Source organism: Carcharodon carcharias, chromosome 13 (genome assembly GCF_017639515.1).
Source record: "Carcharodon carcharias isolate sCarCar2 chromosome 13, sCarCar2.pri, whole genome shotgun sequence".
Classification (NCBI taxonomy): Eukaryota; Metazoa; Chordata; class Chondrichthyes; order Lamniformes; family Lamnidae; genus Carcharodon; species Carcharodon carcharias.
Window position 1 is genome coordinate 122,368,713 of NC_054479.1, and position 18,187 is coordinate 122,386,899.

Here is an 18,187-nt window from a genome sequence, read left to right on the forward strand (position 1 = left end):
TTCCTAACAGCACTGTGGGTGTACCTACACCACATGGACTGCAGTGGTTCAAGAAGGCAGCTCACCACCACCTTCTCAAGGGCAATTAGGGATGGGAAATAAATGCTGGCCTGGCCAGCGATGCCCATCTCCCATGAACAAATAAATCTTACCAGACATCTGCAGTCTGCACATGGATCTCCAGTGGGTACCTTCTCCCCATTCAGATATTCCTGTCCATCAATAGAACAACCTGCAGAGAGTGAGAGATAGGAAGAAAATTAGTCACAGCATTCTCAACATTTCAGAATTCTCAAGTGACTGAGTCTAAGTCTGAGTGTGTGTGACTGACAAGGATGGAGGAAGACAGTCTGAGTGATGGGGACGTAGGGAGTATTAGTGCTGGGGACTGAAGGATGAGCAGAAATTGCCTCCTTAAATATTGTGACAACCAAAACTGTTGTCTTTGGTCCCTGCTACAAACTTTGTTCTCCAATACCAACGCCATCCCTCTCTCAGGGAACTGTCTGAGGCTGAAACACACTGTTTGCAATCTTGGCGTCATTTTGACCCTGATATGAACCTTTGACCACATATCTGTGCCATCATGCAGACGAGACAGTGGGAGTGTATGAGAGTATGAATGAGTGAGTGAGCATTGTGTGAGTTTGTGGGAGTATGAGAGATTAAGTGAATGATTGAGTGAGTGAATGTGATTAAGGTGAATTGTCAGTTTCCATTGTACCAGGTCCTCATCATTGGGGGTGTCTAAGTGAATAGAGATCTCACCAACACACAGGGGGCAGCAGGTCCCATGCAGCGGTGGGACAGGATTTCTGCAGTTGTTCTGACACTGCTTCTCTTCACACATGACTTGCCCTTCCTGGAAAACACAAATGGGAATATTTAGTTCTGTTTCTGAAGTTTCCTCTACACATATCCTGAAATTGCGGATTCTTCACTGAGGGGAGATTCCAGAGATAGCCTCCAGTTCACCAAACTGCCCACTCTGGTCTGTGAGCAGGGCATTCCACTGCATGCAGATATGCACATGGGAGTACACTCACACATTCTGCACTGTGCGTTATGGCTAATATTTTCTCCTCCAGTATTCTAAACCCACTCTAGTGACAGCCACCTGTCACTAATCATCCCACACTCTCTCACAACTGCCATCTCCTGGCTGAGATCAGTGCCAGCAAGAATCAGAATTGACTCACAGTCCTGTGTGTGCCCGAATACAATTCCAGGGAGTGCATTTGCTCATGGAGACATTTGACAGGGGGCACATTTATGTTTGTTACATTGCCACAGAACCCGAAGCTAGAATTACATGGCCTGGCATTTTGTTTTACAGAGTTTGCAGACACTGAGCAACGAACAAAGCCACTAGTGCAACTGTCAACAACAAATCAAATCCCTCAGTAATTAATCCCTAAATCTTTCTTCGCCAAATGTATGCAAATGTGACAGGGGTCCTCGGGAGGGTGCCATTGTGCTTGATTATGCCATTCAACAGACCCAGCTGGAAAACAGTGGTGAAAAACTCCTTAGAAACATCCCACCATCAAATAGGTTCATGCTCAAATCCATTGAGTTAAATCTTGTCCTTTCATCATTGAAACATGCTAACTACCCACAGGAAATTATAGTAGCAATGCGAAGGGAGCTTTACTCTGTATTGAACCCTGTGCTGTACCTGCCTTGGGAGTGTTTGACAGGGACAATGTAGAGGAAGCTTTACTTTGTATCTAACCCTGTGCTCTACCTGCCCTGGGAGTGTTTGATGGGGATAGTGTATCTGAAATGTGAAAAGTTCCATTTCTTGTCATTAAAATTGTAGGTTGGGTGAGTACAAAAAATTCCAACAGTGAAATTAATGAATGATAGAAATTGGGCACAGCTTCCATTATCACTGGATTCTGCAAAGACTATGGGCTACAACAACATCCTGGCAATAATACCAAAGACTTGTGCTCCTGAACTAGCCATAACCTTAGCAAGGTGTTCCAGTACAGCTTCAACACTGACATCTGCCTGGCAATGTGGAAAATTGCACGGATAGGTCCTGTCCACAAGAAGCAGGATGAATCCAGCCTGGCCAATTACCTCCCCATCAGTCTAGTCTCCATCATCAGTAAAGTGATGGCTTGGCCTAAATAGCCAAGTGGTTATGGTACTGGGTTTGTAACCCTGAGATCAAGAGTTCAAATCTCACAATGGCAAACTGTGAAACATGTAACTTCATCTGAAACAGATGGAAACAGGTTTGTACTCGAAAGAGTATCAGTAAAGTGATGGCTTGGCCTAAATAGCCAAGTGGTTATGGTACTGGGTTTGTAACCCTGAGATCAAGAGTTCAAATCTCACAATGGCAAACTGTGAAACATGTAACTTCATCTGAAACAGATGGAAACAGGTTTGTACTCGAAAGAGTATCAGTAAAGTGATGGAAAAAGTCATTGACAGTGCTATCAACTGGCACTTACTCAGCAATAACCTGCTCAATTTGCATTCTGCCAGGCCCACTCAGCTCCTAATGTCATTACAGCCTTGGTCCAAACATGAACAAAGGAACTGAACCCCAGAGGTGAAGTGAGAGTGACAGTCCTTGACATCAAGGCAGCCTTTGACCAACTGTGGCATCAAGTAGTCCTAGCAAAGCTGAAGTCAACGGGAATCCAGGGTAAACCTCCCCATGACCTAGCACAAAGGATAATCATTGTGGTTGTTGGAGGTCAATCATCTCAGTTCTAGGACACTGCTTCATGAGCTCTTCAGGATAGTGTTCTAGGCCCAGCCATCTTCAGTTGCTTCATCAACAACCTTCCTTCTATCATAAGGTCAGAAGTGGGGATGTTCGCTGATGATTGCACAATGTTTAGCACCATTTGCGACTCCTCAGATACTGAAGCAGTCCATGTTCAAATGCAGCAAGACCTGGACAATATCCACGCATGGGCTGATAAGTGGCAAGTAACATTCACACCACACAAGTGTCAGGCAATGACCATCCCCAACAAGAGAGAATTTAACCATTGTCTTTTGATATTCAATGGCATAACCATCGCTTAATCCCCCACTATCAATATCCTGGGGGTTACCATTGACCAGAACCAGAACTGGACCAGCCATACAAACACTGTGGCTACAAGAGCAGGCCAGAAGCTGGGAATTCTGAGCTGAGTAACTCATGACCTGACTCCCCAAAGCTTATCCACCATCTAAAGCAGGCTTGTCCAACTGGCAGCCTGCGGGCTGCAATTTGGCCCTGAAGCCACAGTTCAAAAGCCAGAAAGTTGAAAATGAAGCTAAGTGCAATTCAAAATTTTGCAAAGAACTGCTCCTCCAATCACAGGCTGCTCCTTTCCTGCATTTGCAGTGAATGAGGGATAGAAACAGTCTCTGATTGGAGGACTAGTGAACACGGCAGCAGTGAGTGCGCTGAGGGTTGCTGCGTCTGAGGGAAGAGAAGGCACGGCGGGTCCGGGGTGGGTACAGGCAAGGCCAGGGGAGGCGACAGTGTTATGGTGAACTTGTGGGAGCGATAGTGTGTGTGTGTGTGTGTGTGTGTGTGTGTGAGACTGAGTGAGAGAAAGTGCATATGTGTATGCGTGTTTTCGGGAGTGAGGGAGTGAGTTTGTGTGTGGGAGTGAGAGAGTGTGCGTAGAAGTGAGTGTGTGGGAGTGAGAGTGTGTGCGGGAGTGAGAGAGTGGGAGTGAGAAGGTGAGGGAGTGTGTTTGAGTTTGTGGGAGTGAGAGTGGGAGTGAGTGAATAAGAGTGACTGTGTGAATGAATGAGTGTGTGGGAGAGAGAGAGTGAGTGTGTACGTGGGAGAGAGTATGTGTCTGCCTTATTCCCAATCTCAGGTTTCTCACTCACTCTCATCACACACACCAACACATACATACACACAGTGGGTGAGGGTGAGTGAATGAGCACCTTGAGACTGGGAGTGAGCCAGACACACACACACTGACCCTCTCAAACTCTTGTCATTTTTATTAATCACTCTTTTTTAGCAACAATTTATTGCAATGACATTGCTTTACTTTAGCTCAGCAATTGTTTCTTAATACTGCAACTTTTTCGAAATTCAGTTTAATGTTGTGCCACACCTCACCTTCCCGAAATTTGCTCATTGGCCTCTTCAGTGAGAAAAAATGTAAATGTGGCCCTGAGTGAAAAGGTTGGACAAGCCTGATCTGAAGGCACTAGTCAGGAGTGTGATGGAATACTCTCCACTTGCCTGGATGAGTGCAGCTCCATCAACACTCAAGAAGCTTGATACCATCCAAGACAAAGCAGCCCGTTTGATTGGCACCACATCCATAAACATTCACTCCCTCCACCACCGACAGAATGTGGCAGCATTCTGTACTGTATACAACATGCACTGCAGCAAATCATGAAGGCTCCTTTGATTACACCTTCCAAACCCATGGCCACTACCATCTAGAATGACCAGGGCAGCAGACACATGGGAACAACACCACCTGGAAGTTCCCCTCCAAGCCACTCACCATCCTGACTTGGAAATATATTGCTGTTCCTTCACTGTCACTGGGTCAAAATCCTGGAACTCCCTCCTTAACAGCACTGTGGGTGTACCTGCACCACACGGACTGCAGCGGTTCAATGAGATGACTCACCATCGCCTTCTCAAGGGCAATTAGGGATGGGCAATAAATGCTGGCCTAGCCAATGACGCTCACATCCCTTAAAGATTAAAAAAATCTTTGAACCTTCGCTGCTCTGGTGAATACTGCTTCTCGTTGTAACTTGATCCTCGCAGCCCTGGAACCTTCCCAAGGAATCGTCATCTATATCTCCAATATTCGTTGCATACAGAAGCCCCTCCCTTCAACTGAATCCCCCTCTAATCTTCCCCATTCCCTCCTGATAGCTCCCTTCCCGTGTTGATGGGGCTTTGCTGTACGACGTGATATCCATGGGCACATTGTGGAAAAATGCTGTCCAATCTCCGACACTGCGACATAGTCACACTGTGAGCAGGTCTCTTCTGAGCATCTCAATGTCCCACTTTGGAAAGAGAAAGGAAGCGGGATCTGGATTACGGTCCAGGCGTGGGATGCTGCACCTCATCCCAACTCTGGCTGCACTCCAAGCAGCACCCTGACTCCAACCCCCGCCCTCATCCTGGACTTCTAACCCCCCTCACCCCGATCCCAATCCGTACCCTCATTGCAGACTTTCGACCTCCCCCACCCCCCCACCCCCCCCCTCCACTGTGACCACTGTGAACCCCTCCACCCACACTGACCTTCGCATCAGGCCATTTAGAATACGATCAGTTTGGGCTCAGTTCTACAGAAATTCCCACAGGTTTCTCACCCAGCCCGATCCTGCCCTCAGCCCCTTGACCTCAGTCCAGAGTTCCTCATTTCATCGGCTTTTGTTCTGAACATTCTTCAGTTTGGGATGTGACCAGTCTCAGCAATGGCTCTTTATCCAGGGGAGGTGAAGCAGAAATCTGCCAGCTTTCATTATTTCTCTTTCCCTCTTTCTCATTATCAGGTCTTGCAAAATCAGCTCACTGTAAACATCAGTGGCTACAGCTTGTACCAGCAGCCCCGACATCTCCCCTTTGACATCTCCCCCGATCACCACTCCCCGCCCCCCCACCGGCTCCCATCTCCCCATTCACCCCCACGATCTCTCCCTTCTGATCCCCAAATGATCCATCACAAAGGAGGGACTGAGGAAGGGTCTGGTTTAGGGGGTAACGGCAGGCCAGCCCGTTCACTGGCAGCCTGTGGAGCAGATTCGTTGTGTATGGGGGGTGGGGGGGGGGGGGGGCGGTGGGTGGGTGCAGCAGGTGCCAAGAGAGCAGCTCAACAGCCAGGATTTTTCCCTTGTCAGGCGGGCGGGAGCGGTTGAGAATCTGACTGCTGCCCACGATTTCACGTTGGCCGAGTAAGGCCCGCCCAGGGTGAAACGCGTGCGGCAGCGCTCAGCACTGCCTGTGTGTGGAGGGCGAGTGTGCAACTTTGCACATGCGCGTGGGTGCGCGCTGGAAAAGCTCCCTGCGGCACAGAGCTGCCTCAGGGAGATGAACAGTTTAAGAATTAAAAATAAACAATTTTAAATTGTTAAAAAAATATGAGCAGGGGCGTGTGCTTAATGAAGTGTTAAAATTTACATTCTATTTTTAATTGCTGTTGGAACCCTCACCCTGCCCGTGGACGAAGTTTCCTAACAAGTGCAGAGGCCGCTTGGCCTTTCTGCCTGCTCACCGACTGTAAGGTTCGACGGGCAGCGAAATATAACACTTAATTAAATCTTTACTGGCCTTAATAGGCCTTTTAATTGTCTGCGGGTGTGCTGTCGACTCCCACGCACGCCCGCCAAATGAAATATCGCTCGAGTGCGCGATGGCGTCGGGACGTTCACCCGATGTTATGATGTGTCATTTTACATTCGAGCGGGTCGGGCACGCGCCCACCTGCTCAGCGAAAAATCCTGCCCAATGCGGCTGATTGACTGGCAAGGCTTCTCTTTTAGATCACCTGGTGACTGGACTCCCACCAGTCTAACTATTCTCAGCAGGAACAGGACAAGAGTTGAGTCCCTGTGTCCCAGTCGAGGACTTGAGCACCAACATAAAGGCTGACACTCCTGTGCAGTACTGAGGGAGTACTGCACTGTCAATGGTACCATCTTTCAGGTGAGATGTTAAGTGGAGGCCCCAACTGCGTGCTTGTGTGGAAGTAAAAGATCCCAAGACAGTAATTTGAACAAGAGCCAGGGTGTTATCCCCAGTGTTCCAGCCAATATCTTCCCTCAGCCAACATCACAAAGGCAGATTATCTGGTTATTGACACACTGCTGTTCGTGGGAGTTTGCCAATTTGGCTGCCATGCTTCCTACATTACAACAGTGATTACACTAGTACTTTACTGGCTGTAAAGCGCTTTGAGTTGTCTGGTGGTCATGAAAACTGCCATACAAATTCAAGTCTTTCTTTCTAATACTTCAGTTCTCATGCAGAAAAGAATGACTAATGGGCTGAACCCTTTAACTGAGGATAAAAGCAAAATACTGAGAATGGAGTTGGGGGTTAAAAGAGTGCGAGAAGGGGTGAGACTGAGAGTGGAGTCAGGAGTTAAAAGGGTGTGAGAAGGGGTGAGACTGAGGGTGTAGACGGAAGTTAAGAGACCGTGAGAGGGGGCGAAACTGGGATAAACAAATTAAATTATAGTGTACAAAGAAATGATTCTAAATTAAGATAATAATTAAAATAAATTAGTAAATATGGTTGTAAATGCTTTATACAAAGTATAAGGTATACCAGTGCAGCTTGGCCATGTGGAATGTGCATCCAGCGGGATATGGGAACTCGTGCAAGCACAAAGTGTCCTGGATGACTACGTTTGCAGGAAGTGTCACGAGCTGCAGAAACTTGAACTCTGAGTTGTGGAGCTTGAACAGCGACTGGGGTCACTGTGGTGCATCCACAGGCTGAAGATTATGTGGATAGCGCCTTTAGAGAGGTGGTCACACCACAGCTAAGTAGTACACAGGCAGCCAGGGAATGGGTGACTGCCAGGATATCTATGAGAAACAGGCAGGTAATGCAGGAATCCCCTGATGCTATCTCGTTCTCTAACTGCTTTTCCATTTTGGATACTGGTGAGTGAGATGGCTCCTCAGAGGACTGCAGCAAGAACCAAGTCTGTGGCACCACAGGTGTCTCAGCTGCACAGGAGGGGAGGAGGAAGAGTGGAAATGCTATAGTAGTAGGGAATTCCATAGTGCAGGGGTTCAGGGAGCAGGCAGGAGTTTCTGCAGCTATAGACGTGACTCCAGGACGGTATGTTGCCTCCCAGGTGCCAGGGTCAAGGGTGTCACAAAGTGGCTGCAGGACATTCTTCTGGGGGGCGGGAGGGCGCAGGGGGGGGGCCGCGGGGGGTGGTGTGTGTGTGTGTGGTGGTGGGACGGTGCGGGATGAAGAGCCAGAGGTCGTGGTCCAAATTGGGACCAATGACATGGGACATGGGTAGGAAAAGGGATGAGGTCCTGAAAGCAGGTTTTCGGGAGTTAGGAAGGGAATTAAAAGGATTTAATGTGCATGTATGTGAAAGCATGGAGCGTGATTAATACAATTGACAAATGAAATTAATGATATTATTGCTATGAAAGCTCATAGAAGGACGGGACTGGGCATTAAATATTGCTGGGTACAAGGTGTTTAGGAGAGACAGGAAAGGAAGAAAAGTGGTGGGGGGAGTGGCAAAATTGATTAAAGATGGCATTACAATACTGGAGAGAGAGGATGTCCCAGAGGGGTCAAGGACAGGATCTCTCTGGCTAGGTAAGGAATGGGAAAGATGCAATAACATTGATTGGTGTAGTATGTAAACCACAAACTAGTGGAAGGGTGTGGAGAAACAAATTTGCAAAGAAATTACGGAGAGGTGCAAGAGTTACAGAGTAATCATAATGGGGGACTTCATTTATCCAAATATAGACTGAGATAGAAATAGTACAAAAGGACAAGAGGGGTGAGAGTTCCTGGAATGTGCTCAAGATAATTTTCTACAGTGGGATGTTCCCAGTCCAATGAGACTACATGCACTTTTAAACCTGGTTCTGGGGAATGTGTTGGCCCAAGTGGATCAAATATCATTGGGAAGAGCCTCTAGGGGAGAATGGCCATTGTATCATAAGGTTTAGGTTAACCATGGAAAAGGACAGGGAACAATCCAGAGCAAGGATAATTAATTGGGGGAAAGCCAATTTCAATGGGATGTGAATGCATTGGAGTTGAGTGAGTTGGAATCAAATGTTGGCAGAAAAGACAGTGGCTGAACAATGGACTACCTTCAAAGAAAAAATATTGCAGGCAATGTCAAGGTATATTCTCCTGAAGGGGAAAAGTAGGACAAATAAATCCAGAGCGCCCTTGATGACGAGAGATAGAGGTAAAGATGAAAAGGAAGAAGTGCGCATACGACAGATGTCAAGTAGAAAATACAATGGAGAATCAGGCTGAATATAGAAGGACCAGTGGGTAAGTAAAGAAACTAATAAATAAAGCAAGGAGAGAACAGGAAACGAGGCTGGCAATGAACATAAAAGGGAATCCCAAGGTCTTCTATAAGCATGTAAATAATAAAAGGGTGGTAAAAGAATGATTAGGGACAAAAAAGGGGACTTGCACGTGGAGGGTGGAGAAATAGCGAAGGTGTTGAACGAGTACTTTGCATCAGTCTTTACAAAAGACGAACTTGTTACCCAGGCTGAGGTGAGAGAGGAGGTAACTGGCACACTAGAAGAACTTACAATCGAGAGGAAGAAGTTGGAATGGCTATCTTTATTTAAAATTGATAAGGTACCAGGACCGGATGTGATGTATCCAAGGGTACTGAGGGAAGTGAGAGTGGAAATTGCAGAGGCACTAGTGATAATCTTCCAGACTTCTTTAGACACAGGGGTGGTGTCAGAGGACTGGAGAATTGCACATATTACACCTTTGTTCAAAAAGGGGTGCAAGGGTAAAGCTCGCAACTACAGACCAATCAGTTTGACTTCAGTGGAAGGGAAACTTCTGGAAACTATAGTACAGGATAAAATCAATAATCACTTAGACAAGTTCAGGATAATTATGGAAAGCCAGCATGGATTCATCAAGAGAAAATCATGTTAAACTAACTTGTTGGATTTTTTGAAGACGTAACAGAAAAGGTTGGTAAAGGAAAAGCTACTGATGTGGTGTACATGGATTTTCAAAAGGCATTTGATACAGTGCCACACAACTTGTGAGCAAAATTCTAGGTCATGGAATAAAAGGGCAAGTAGGCTCTTGGATAAGAAATTGGCTAAGTGACAGGAAACGGAGAGTAGTGATAAATGGTTGTTTTTCAGATTGGAGGAAAGTTTGCAGTGGAGTTCCTCAGGGGTCAGTGTTGGGACCCTTGCTCTTCCTGATATCTATTAATGACCTAGATGCAGAGCATGATTTCAAAATTTGCAGATGATACGAAGATTGGAAATGTTGTCAACTGTGATGGAGATAGTCTTGAACTTCAAAAGGACACAGACATGTTGGTGGATTAGGCAGACAAGTGGCAGATGAAGTTCAGTGCAGAGAAGTGTGAGGTGAATCATTTTGGCAGGAAAGATATGGTGAGACAGTATCAAATAAAGAAGGTGCAGGAACAGAGTGACCTTGGTGTATACGTACATAATTCATTGAAGGTAGCAGGGCATGTTGAGAGAGCTGTTAATAAAGCAGTTATTGGCTTAGGCTTTATTAATAGGAGCATTGAGTACAAGAGTAAGGGGATCATGTTGAACTTATATAAGACACTAGTTAGGCCTCATCTGGAGTACTGCATCCAGTTTTGGGTGCCATACTTGAGGAAGGATGTATAGGCATTGGAGAGAGTACAGAGGAGATTCACAAAAATGATTCCTGGGATGAAGAACTGTAGCTATGAGGATAGATTGGAGAAGGTGGGACTGTTTTCCTTGGAGAAGAGAAGGCTTAGAGGTGACTTGATAGAGGTATTCAAGATCCTGAGGTGTATGGCGAGGGTAAATAGTGAGAAACTGTTCCCGCTCAAGAAAACATCAAGAACTAAAGGGCACAGATTCAAAATAACTGGCAAAAGGAGTAAGTGTGACGTGAGGAAAATCTTTTTCACCCAGAGTGGCTGGAGTCTGGAACAAAATTCCTGAAAGGGTGATGGAGGGAGGTTCGATTGAGGTATTCAAAAGGGTATTGGATTGCTACCTGAAAAGAGAGAATGTGCAAGGTTACAGGGATAAGGCAGGGAGGTGGGACTAGGTGGAATGCTCTTTTAGAGAGCCACTGCAGACTCTATGGGTTGAATGGCCTCCTTCTGCACTGTAAAGATAATGCTGATGCTTGAAATCTGAAATAAAAACAGAAAATACTGGAAAAACTCAGCTAGGCTGGCATCTGTGGAGAGAGAAACAGAGTTAATGTTTCAAGTCCAATGACTTCTTCTTCAGAACAGTCATATTGGACCCAATGTTTTAACTCTGTTTCTCCCCTTCAACTGAGGAGACAGTCAGTCATGTTATAACATGCTCCATAGCAGTGACTGTTAGCACCGGCCACACACAGGACCATAAGTGTGAGGAAGTGAACGAAGGGGGATCTCAGTTCAAGATGAGATGAAGAACAGCTATGCAAGCCAGCAAGACACCAACGACCCGTGGGATTGGTACCTCACTCTAGGGGTCTGCCCTATCCCACCACAGTCTCCATGGCTTTGTGTCTGCGTTTGGGTCCACACAAGGCCCAGGTTTTGAAATTTCCTCTGCTTGGTACCTCTCCTGAGGAATCAAACACTGATAGCGGCTTAAAGGAGAGGATCTGGAGGACCAGGTGAACCATCACTGTTGCTGTGGCCACGGCCCTGATCACTAAAGAAGTTGAGCACAGGCCGAAGGTGTTTCAAGGAACCCGGCCATCATTCTCTGGATTGAATTGTTCAGAACAAGCAGCGTGCACAGCCGAAGAGGATTACACATGTGAATACGTGCATGCATACACACTCACAAGCATAAAAGCATGCATTCATATGGACACAAATACCAGCATACATGCACAGACACATTGACGCATGCCTACACGCACAAACATCGACAACACCCATGAACATGGACACAAACCCATGCACACAAACATGGAAGATCCACAAGAACACACCCATGCTCACAGAAACACACCCATGATTCATGGGCACAGGACACATCCACACGACTGCATTCCTGTTCACCTATGTGTATGTTCAGCTGGACACACGCACATGGATACAAACACTGGCACACCCCCACATGGACAAGTGTACACTTGCACATAAGATGAACAGACACACCTGCATGAACATGCGCATAAACACATGGACACGCATGGACCTAACATGCTGTCTCACTCTCACTCACATTCATATGCTAATGAACGGAATGCACAAGAAAACAAGCTGAAAACTATTAATCCCAAGGAGGCTTTTCACCGACATGCTGATCCTTGCCTCAAGGAGTTAACTGAAAATCTGTTTGAAATCTTCCAAGTGCAGTGCTGCTTGACATATGAATACTGTAAGGATCAAGTTACTGTGCTCCAGAGACCTGGCTGGTCCTTTGCCAAGTTTGAATGTAGAACCTCAGGCAGAAGCCCCTCCTTTGGTCCATGTGCCCCACAAAACATCCTCTCACCACTTAGAGCAGCCCTCACTATTTGTTTGTTTCAGCTTTAGAGTATTGGCAGCTCTGTCATGCCGTGTTCTCTTAAAGGGAGGGCGGGTGGAGGGGCGGGGGGTGGTGGTTCGGGTTGTTGTACACTGTACACTGTTTCCATAATTGAAGGAATCATCCCCAAAGACTGGGCCACCAAACCTGGCCTCAGTGCCCCAGAGTAGGGAGGGGAATCGATCAGCCCGAGCTCTGGCTCCTCATCACTACCAGGGCCCTCCACTGGCAAATGAGCATGGATTTCCCCTTTAGTGCGTGCGGGTCCATAGCTTGGGCTTGTAGTAATGGGCCCTGCCTGCAGGTCAGTGCTCAAAGTTCGGATCGCTGTGCTTGGAATGGGGGAGAAATGGTCCCTGAGGTGAGATCACTAGTGATTGGGAGGAAATTGACTTGCAGTAACTGGATGTAAACTCTGAACCTGCATTAAAGGGGACCTGTTTCTGCTCCAGAGAATCTGTGCACAGTTTTAAAGCATCTAGTATTCATTCACAGGATCCAACTGCAGGGAAACGCAGCTTCAGGGCAGAGAACTGTCATAGGGAATAAGATTGGTAACTCCTAACCCAGTGTGAATTTAAAACCATAAGCGCACGAACAAGCTGAAGGCATTGCGTTACTCACCGTACATACACATGTCCGACAGCCGTCTGGTGAAGTGAATGTCTGGCCGTGGTCTAAGGTGGCTCCATCCAGTTTACACCCTTAGAGAAAGAGAAAGAAATTCAAATCACATCTACTGGGCTGGGGCCACATGGCGACATCAAAACTCAATGCCTCTTGGCTCACCGCGAGAAAGGAGTGCTGCCACATTCAGTGTTACTGGGAACAACTGCAAGTCCCAGAGAGCAAAAACACATCAAGTTTCAAAAATGCTTCCGAGAAGGCAAGGAAAGTCAAGAGTCAGAGATCAGATGGCACTGAGTGTGGGTTTTTAAATGGTTATAGACAGGCGGGTAAATCGAGCGAATGGGGGAGGGCTTCTGGAATTGGGAGAGTGGGTCTGTGGGGAAGTGGGTACAGGAAATTGCACAGTTTGATGTCCAGGGAGAGAATGAGGTTGAGTAGGAGAAAGGGAGAATAGTCTTGCTTTCAATACAAGAGAGTGTAGAATAGGGACTGGAGATTTGGGGGGGGGGCGGGGATGGGGACTGGAGTCTTGGAGGGGATGGGGACTGGAGTCTTGGAGGGGATGTGGACTGGAGTCTTGGAGGGGATGGGGACTGGAGTCTTGGAGGGGATGGGGACTGGAGTCTTGGAGGGGATGTGGACTGGAGTCTTGGAGGGGATGGGGACTGGAGTCTTGGAGGGGATGGGGACTGGAGTCTTGGAGGGGATGGGGACTGGAGTCTTGGAGGGGATGGGGACTGGAGTCTTGGAGGGGATGGGGACTGGAGTCTTGGAGGGGATGGGGACTGGAGTCTTGGAGGGGTTGGGGACTGGAGTTTTGGAGGGGTTGGGGACTGGAGTTTTGGAGGAGTTGGGGACTGGAGTTTTGGAGGGGTTGGGGACTAGAGTTTTGGAGGGGTTGGGGACTGGAGTTTTGGTGGGGTTGGGGACTGGAGTTTTGGAGGGGATGGGGACTGTAGTTTTGGAGGGGGTGGGGACTGGAGTTTTGGAGGATATGGGGACTGGAGTTTGGGAGGATGGGTTTGAAGCTTTTTGGCAGGGGGATGGGGATTGAAGTTTGGTGGGGGTGGGGAATGAAGTTTGTGGGGTGCGGGGATTCAAGCTTGGGGGATGTGGGGATTGACGTTTGATGGGGGTGGGGATTGAAGTTTGGTGGGGGTGGGGAATGAAGTTTGTGGGGTGCGGGGATTCAAGTTTGGGGGGTGTGGGGATTGACGTTTGGTGGGGGTGGGGATTGACGTTTGGTGGGGGTGGGGATTGACGTTTGGTGGGGGTGGGGATTGACGTTTGGTGGGGGTGGGGATTGACGTTTGGTGGGGGTGAGGATTGAAGTTTGGTGGGGGTGGGGATTGAAGTTTGGTGGGGGTGGGGATTGAAGTTTGGGGGTGTGGGGATTGAAGTTTGGGGATGGGGGGATTGAAGTTTGGTGGGGGATGTGGATTCAAGTTTGGGGATTGAATTTTGAGGCAAAGTTTGCCCATGTTGTTGTAAATGTGCTGAATTGTTGTTCCTCTTTTCACATTTTTCCTCCTTCCCTGCCACTATTTTCATCAGTCAGTGTACATTTTCCCTGTCGTTTATTCCTCTTTGTATCACCATGTCAGTGTGTTTGCACTCAGGCAGTCACTGTTGATTTTGCCACATATCAAAGTCAGACAAAGGGACCTTTTCCCCAAAGCTGACTCAGTCTCAGTTGGATTCATTGTTGCTCTCACCTGGGCAGCCAGGACAACACTGACCGGACTCCTGGATGGGCTGTGAACACAATGGAGCTTGGCACCGCAGGGGGGCACATCTCACTAGGCTATTCTGTAATAAAACAAGAAGCAGAATTGAAAACTTCTAAATAAGTTATGCTCATTAAAAATTAAATATAAAAGATTCATTAATTCATAGGGAAATGCTCAAATCAACAGGGCCCAGAGGTCAAGCAACCAGGCTCCAGATGTCAAACAACTGGACCCTAAATAACCAAAGGCCAAACATGCCTCAAACAATGCAGCTTCAAATGACCGAGGGCCAAGTGAATGGAAGTCGAGCTGCTACTGGCTCTTTCAATGAATGATCAATCAGCATTATGATTCCTGTAGAGACCAATAACTTTAAACAAGAGATTTGAATTCCCAGTGTCCAACTTAAAGGAATTACACAAGATTTCAAGTTTTTAGACCTTTACTGTAACAAACTAACTAAAAGTAACCATGACTAAACACTTGGCTGGTCTGACAGCATCTGTAGAGAGACCCCTCTGAAGAAGGGTCATAAGGATTTGAAACGTTAACTTTTGTATTTTTTTCTCTCTCTACAGATGGGGCAGAATTATTCCGTCGGCGATCTGGGGGCGGGGCCTGCTCGCTGATGCGAAATTGACCTGGGATGATGTTGGGGAGAACCCCTGACATCATCCCGCCCCATTTAAATGTTCAGGAAGGCGGGCGGACAGTTTGTTTCACTGTCCGCCCGCCAACCTGTCAATGACCAATTGAGGCCCTTAAGGCTGGCGGGCAGGCCAGGAGCCCCAGCGGGCTTCTGAAAAAAACATGAAACCTCATCCACTGGCGGGATAAGATTTCATGTCTGTTTTAAAATAGTTTAATAAAGTTTTTGTGATATTTATGAACATGTCCCATCTTGTGTGACATTGTCACATGAGGGGGACATGTTAATAATTCTTTTATTTTTCTATTTTTGAGGTTTGAAACACTGTCAGTGATCTCCCTGAGACAGCACTTATTCTCAGGGAGATATGCACTCTTTTGCACGCATGCACTCTGATAGTTGGAGAATCCCTCCACCCCCCCCAGCAGAAGGCGGGGCCCATTTCGGCAGCGGTGATCAGCTGCCTGCCCGCCACCAAACCAGTGCCCATCGAGGGCAAAATTCTGCCCGTTGCTGTCAGACCTGCTGAGTTTTTCCAGCATTTTCTGTTTTTGTTTCAGATTTCCAGCATCCGCAGTATTTTGCTTTTATCAACTAAACACTATTTAGTAGACAACTAATACACTAAGCTACACAAAGGATATATCCTCTTCAACCTTTTAACACAAATGCAAATCCCATGCCATTTTTACTTTATGTCTCACTCTCTGCATAATGGCAGCTTTCACAACAGTTTTCAGTTCAACATCACTCCCAGCTTCGAATGGGTTCACTTCTCCCGATTTTTCAAAGTCTTAACAGGAATGACAGTCAAAAGGCATAAGTCTCAGTTTTTGGAGAAGTCCTGAAACCAAATACCAGCAGTAAGAACCACTCCAACAATTCTCCGGCCAAATACCAGCAGTGAGACCCACTCCAACAATTCTCCGGCCAAATACCAGCAGTGAGACCCACTCCAACAATTTTCCGGCCAAATACCAGCAGTGAGACCCACTCCAGCAATCCTCCACCCAAAGACTGTCTTTCCTCCCACATTTCTGCTTGGTAGCTCACAGCAAACTCTCAGCCATATTCTCTCTGCTGACCACACCAGCTGCAGCCTTCGTCTCTCTCTCTCTCTCTGAGATCTCCATCTATCTATTTTCTGCCCAAAACTTGGAGGCTGAATGCTGATCCACAGTTTGCACAGCTACTCTTGTCTTTGTTTTCAGGTGTGAACATTTTGCATTTTGCTCCTAATAAGCTGAGCATGGGCCTCCCAGGCTAGTTGTCGGGCAGAATTCAAAAACAGATCACATGATTCTCTTCACTACCCCATTTTACCCTGAATTAAAGAGACAGACCCAAAACACAATCATCTTATAAAACATTGCATTCATAACAGCAAACAATATAACAGTAGACTTACCACACATGAACAGTTCATGCAGGGGTTAACATTTGATAAGAAAATGTCCCCATTGACATACTGCTTCCCTTCATATTCACAGCCTGAACCAAACAGAACAGAGTCAATCATACATACCGCAGACAGTGTATCTAACCTGTGTTGTACCTGCCCTGGGAGTGTTTGATGGGGCAATGAAGGGATGGGGCTTTAACTCTCTCAGATACTTAGTCCAGAAGTACCAAAATCCCTCATTACACAATTGAGACATTTAAAGATAAAGTACACCAGAGTTTTGCTCTGTATTGACTCACTAACTGGATCTGTTGCTCAAGTGGTCATTAAGCCCCTTGACTGAGGGCTTGTGAGGTTTGATTCCAGATTGTGTGAATTAAATAGGAAAACCACTGGGACATTGCTTACTTCAGCAACCGGGATTAGAGAGAGGAAGAATCAGCTTGGATTCTTTCTCCTGATCAATCCCCAGTGTTCACCATATGAACATGGGGTTAGGACTGGATTAGGCTGAGTGAAGAGACTCATCTATCAACACTTACTACCCAGGCTGGAAGATGATGAATAGCCCATTGGGAGACATCACAGCTGCCCAGTATTTGCAGAACCAGATCCCAGCATGGGTGGGAGGAGAGAACTTTACTAAAAATAACACAGGAGGAAAGGAGTCACCGCCTGAAATGTGACTGCTCAGTTGCACAATAGTCACTGTAAACTGCGGGGATGCAGGGTCACACAGAAATGCAGAACGTACTGTGGAGGGCAACAAACAGGCTGCAAATAACAAAGAATAATTGGAGGGAACTTTACAGTGGAGATTCATGAGACGAAACGAGTGGCAGGAAGTGTAGAGTTACCTGGATACAAGGGACAGGGGCTGTGGGGTTACCTGTATTCTGAGATAGAATGTCTAACATTACCTGGCTGACAGATGGGGCAGCATTCCCCAGCTGGTTTGTACTGGTCCAAACAGGTGAGGTGAGTGCAGGTGACTCCCTGACACTGGATATTTCCATTCTGTACAGAGACAAACAACTTAGAATACTTTCATCTTTTGCATTTCACTAGTAATTGTGCTTTGCAGTATATTCAGACTCCGTCATTAGCAGGTTACAAAATCTAGGTCAGTCTCCAGATCACTGTTCCCCACAGGGACTGATCCGAAATACTCTCAGACTGTATTACTTCTTCAACCTTCATCTCCGGGTTCAATTACTCTAATCGTTTCCTGGCTGGTTGATGCAGTCCAGGCCTAGAGAGGAAAGCCTGAATTTCGATATCATCTACATTACTGCAGGACATCCCAAAGTGCTTTACAGTCAATTAAACACTTCTGAATAACTATTGTAATGTAGGAAATACAGCAGTCAATTGCATACAGCAAAATCCCGCATTAATTATCGAATAATCTGATTTTAGCGATTTTGGATGAGGGATAAATATTGATCAGGATACCAGGGAGATCTCCCCTGCTCTTTTTCCAGTAGTGATTATAGGATCTTTTACATCCACCAGAGAGGGCAGATGGGCCATGGATTAATGTCTTATCTG

The 18,187-nt window shown here is 46.7% G+C and overlaps 1 protein-coding gene across 1 annotated transcript in view; it reads right to left on the reverse strand.

Annotated features, from left to right (window-relative positions):
• LOC121285937 (kielin cysteine rich BMP regulator) overlaps positions 1-18,187 on the reverse strand; it is a gene marked incomplete at its 5' end in the record, with an annotated part of 176,900 nt that overhangs the window by 62,057 nt on the left and 96,656 nt on the right. The window contains 6 exons of the mRNA XM_041202897.1: positions 153-232; positions 769-862; positions 12,850-12,929; positions 14,571-14,664; positions 16,643-16,725; positions 17,557-17,653. Of these exons, the coding sequence (XP_041058831.1) occupies positions 153-232; positions 769-862; positions 12,850-12,929; positions 14,571-14,664; positions 16,643-16,725; positions 17,557-17,653 (528 nt within the window). The remainder of the gene's footprint in view (positions 1-152; positions 233-768; positions 863-12,849; positions 12,930-14,570; positions 14,665-16,642; positions 16,726-17,556; positions 17,654-18,187) is intronic.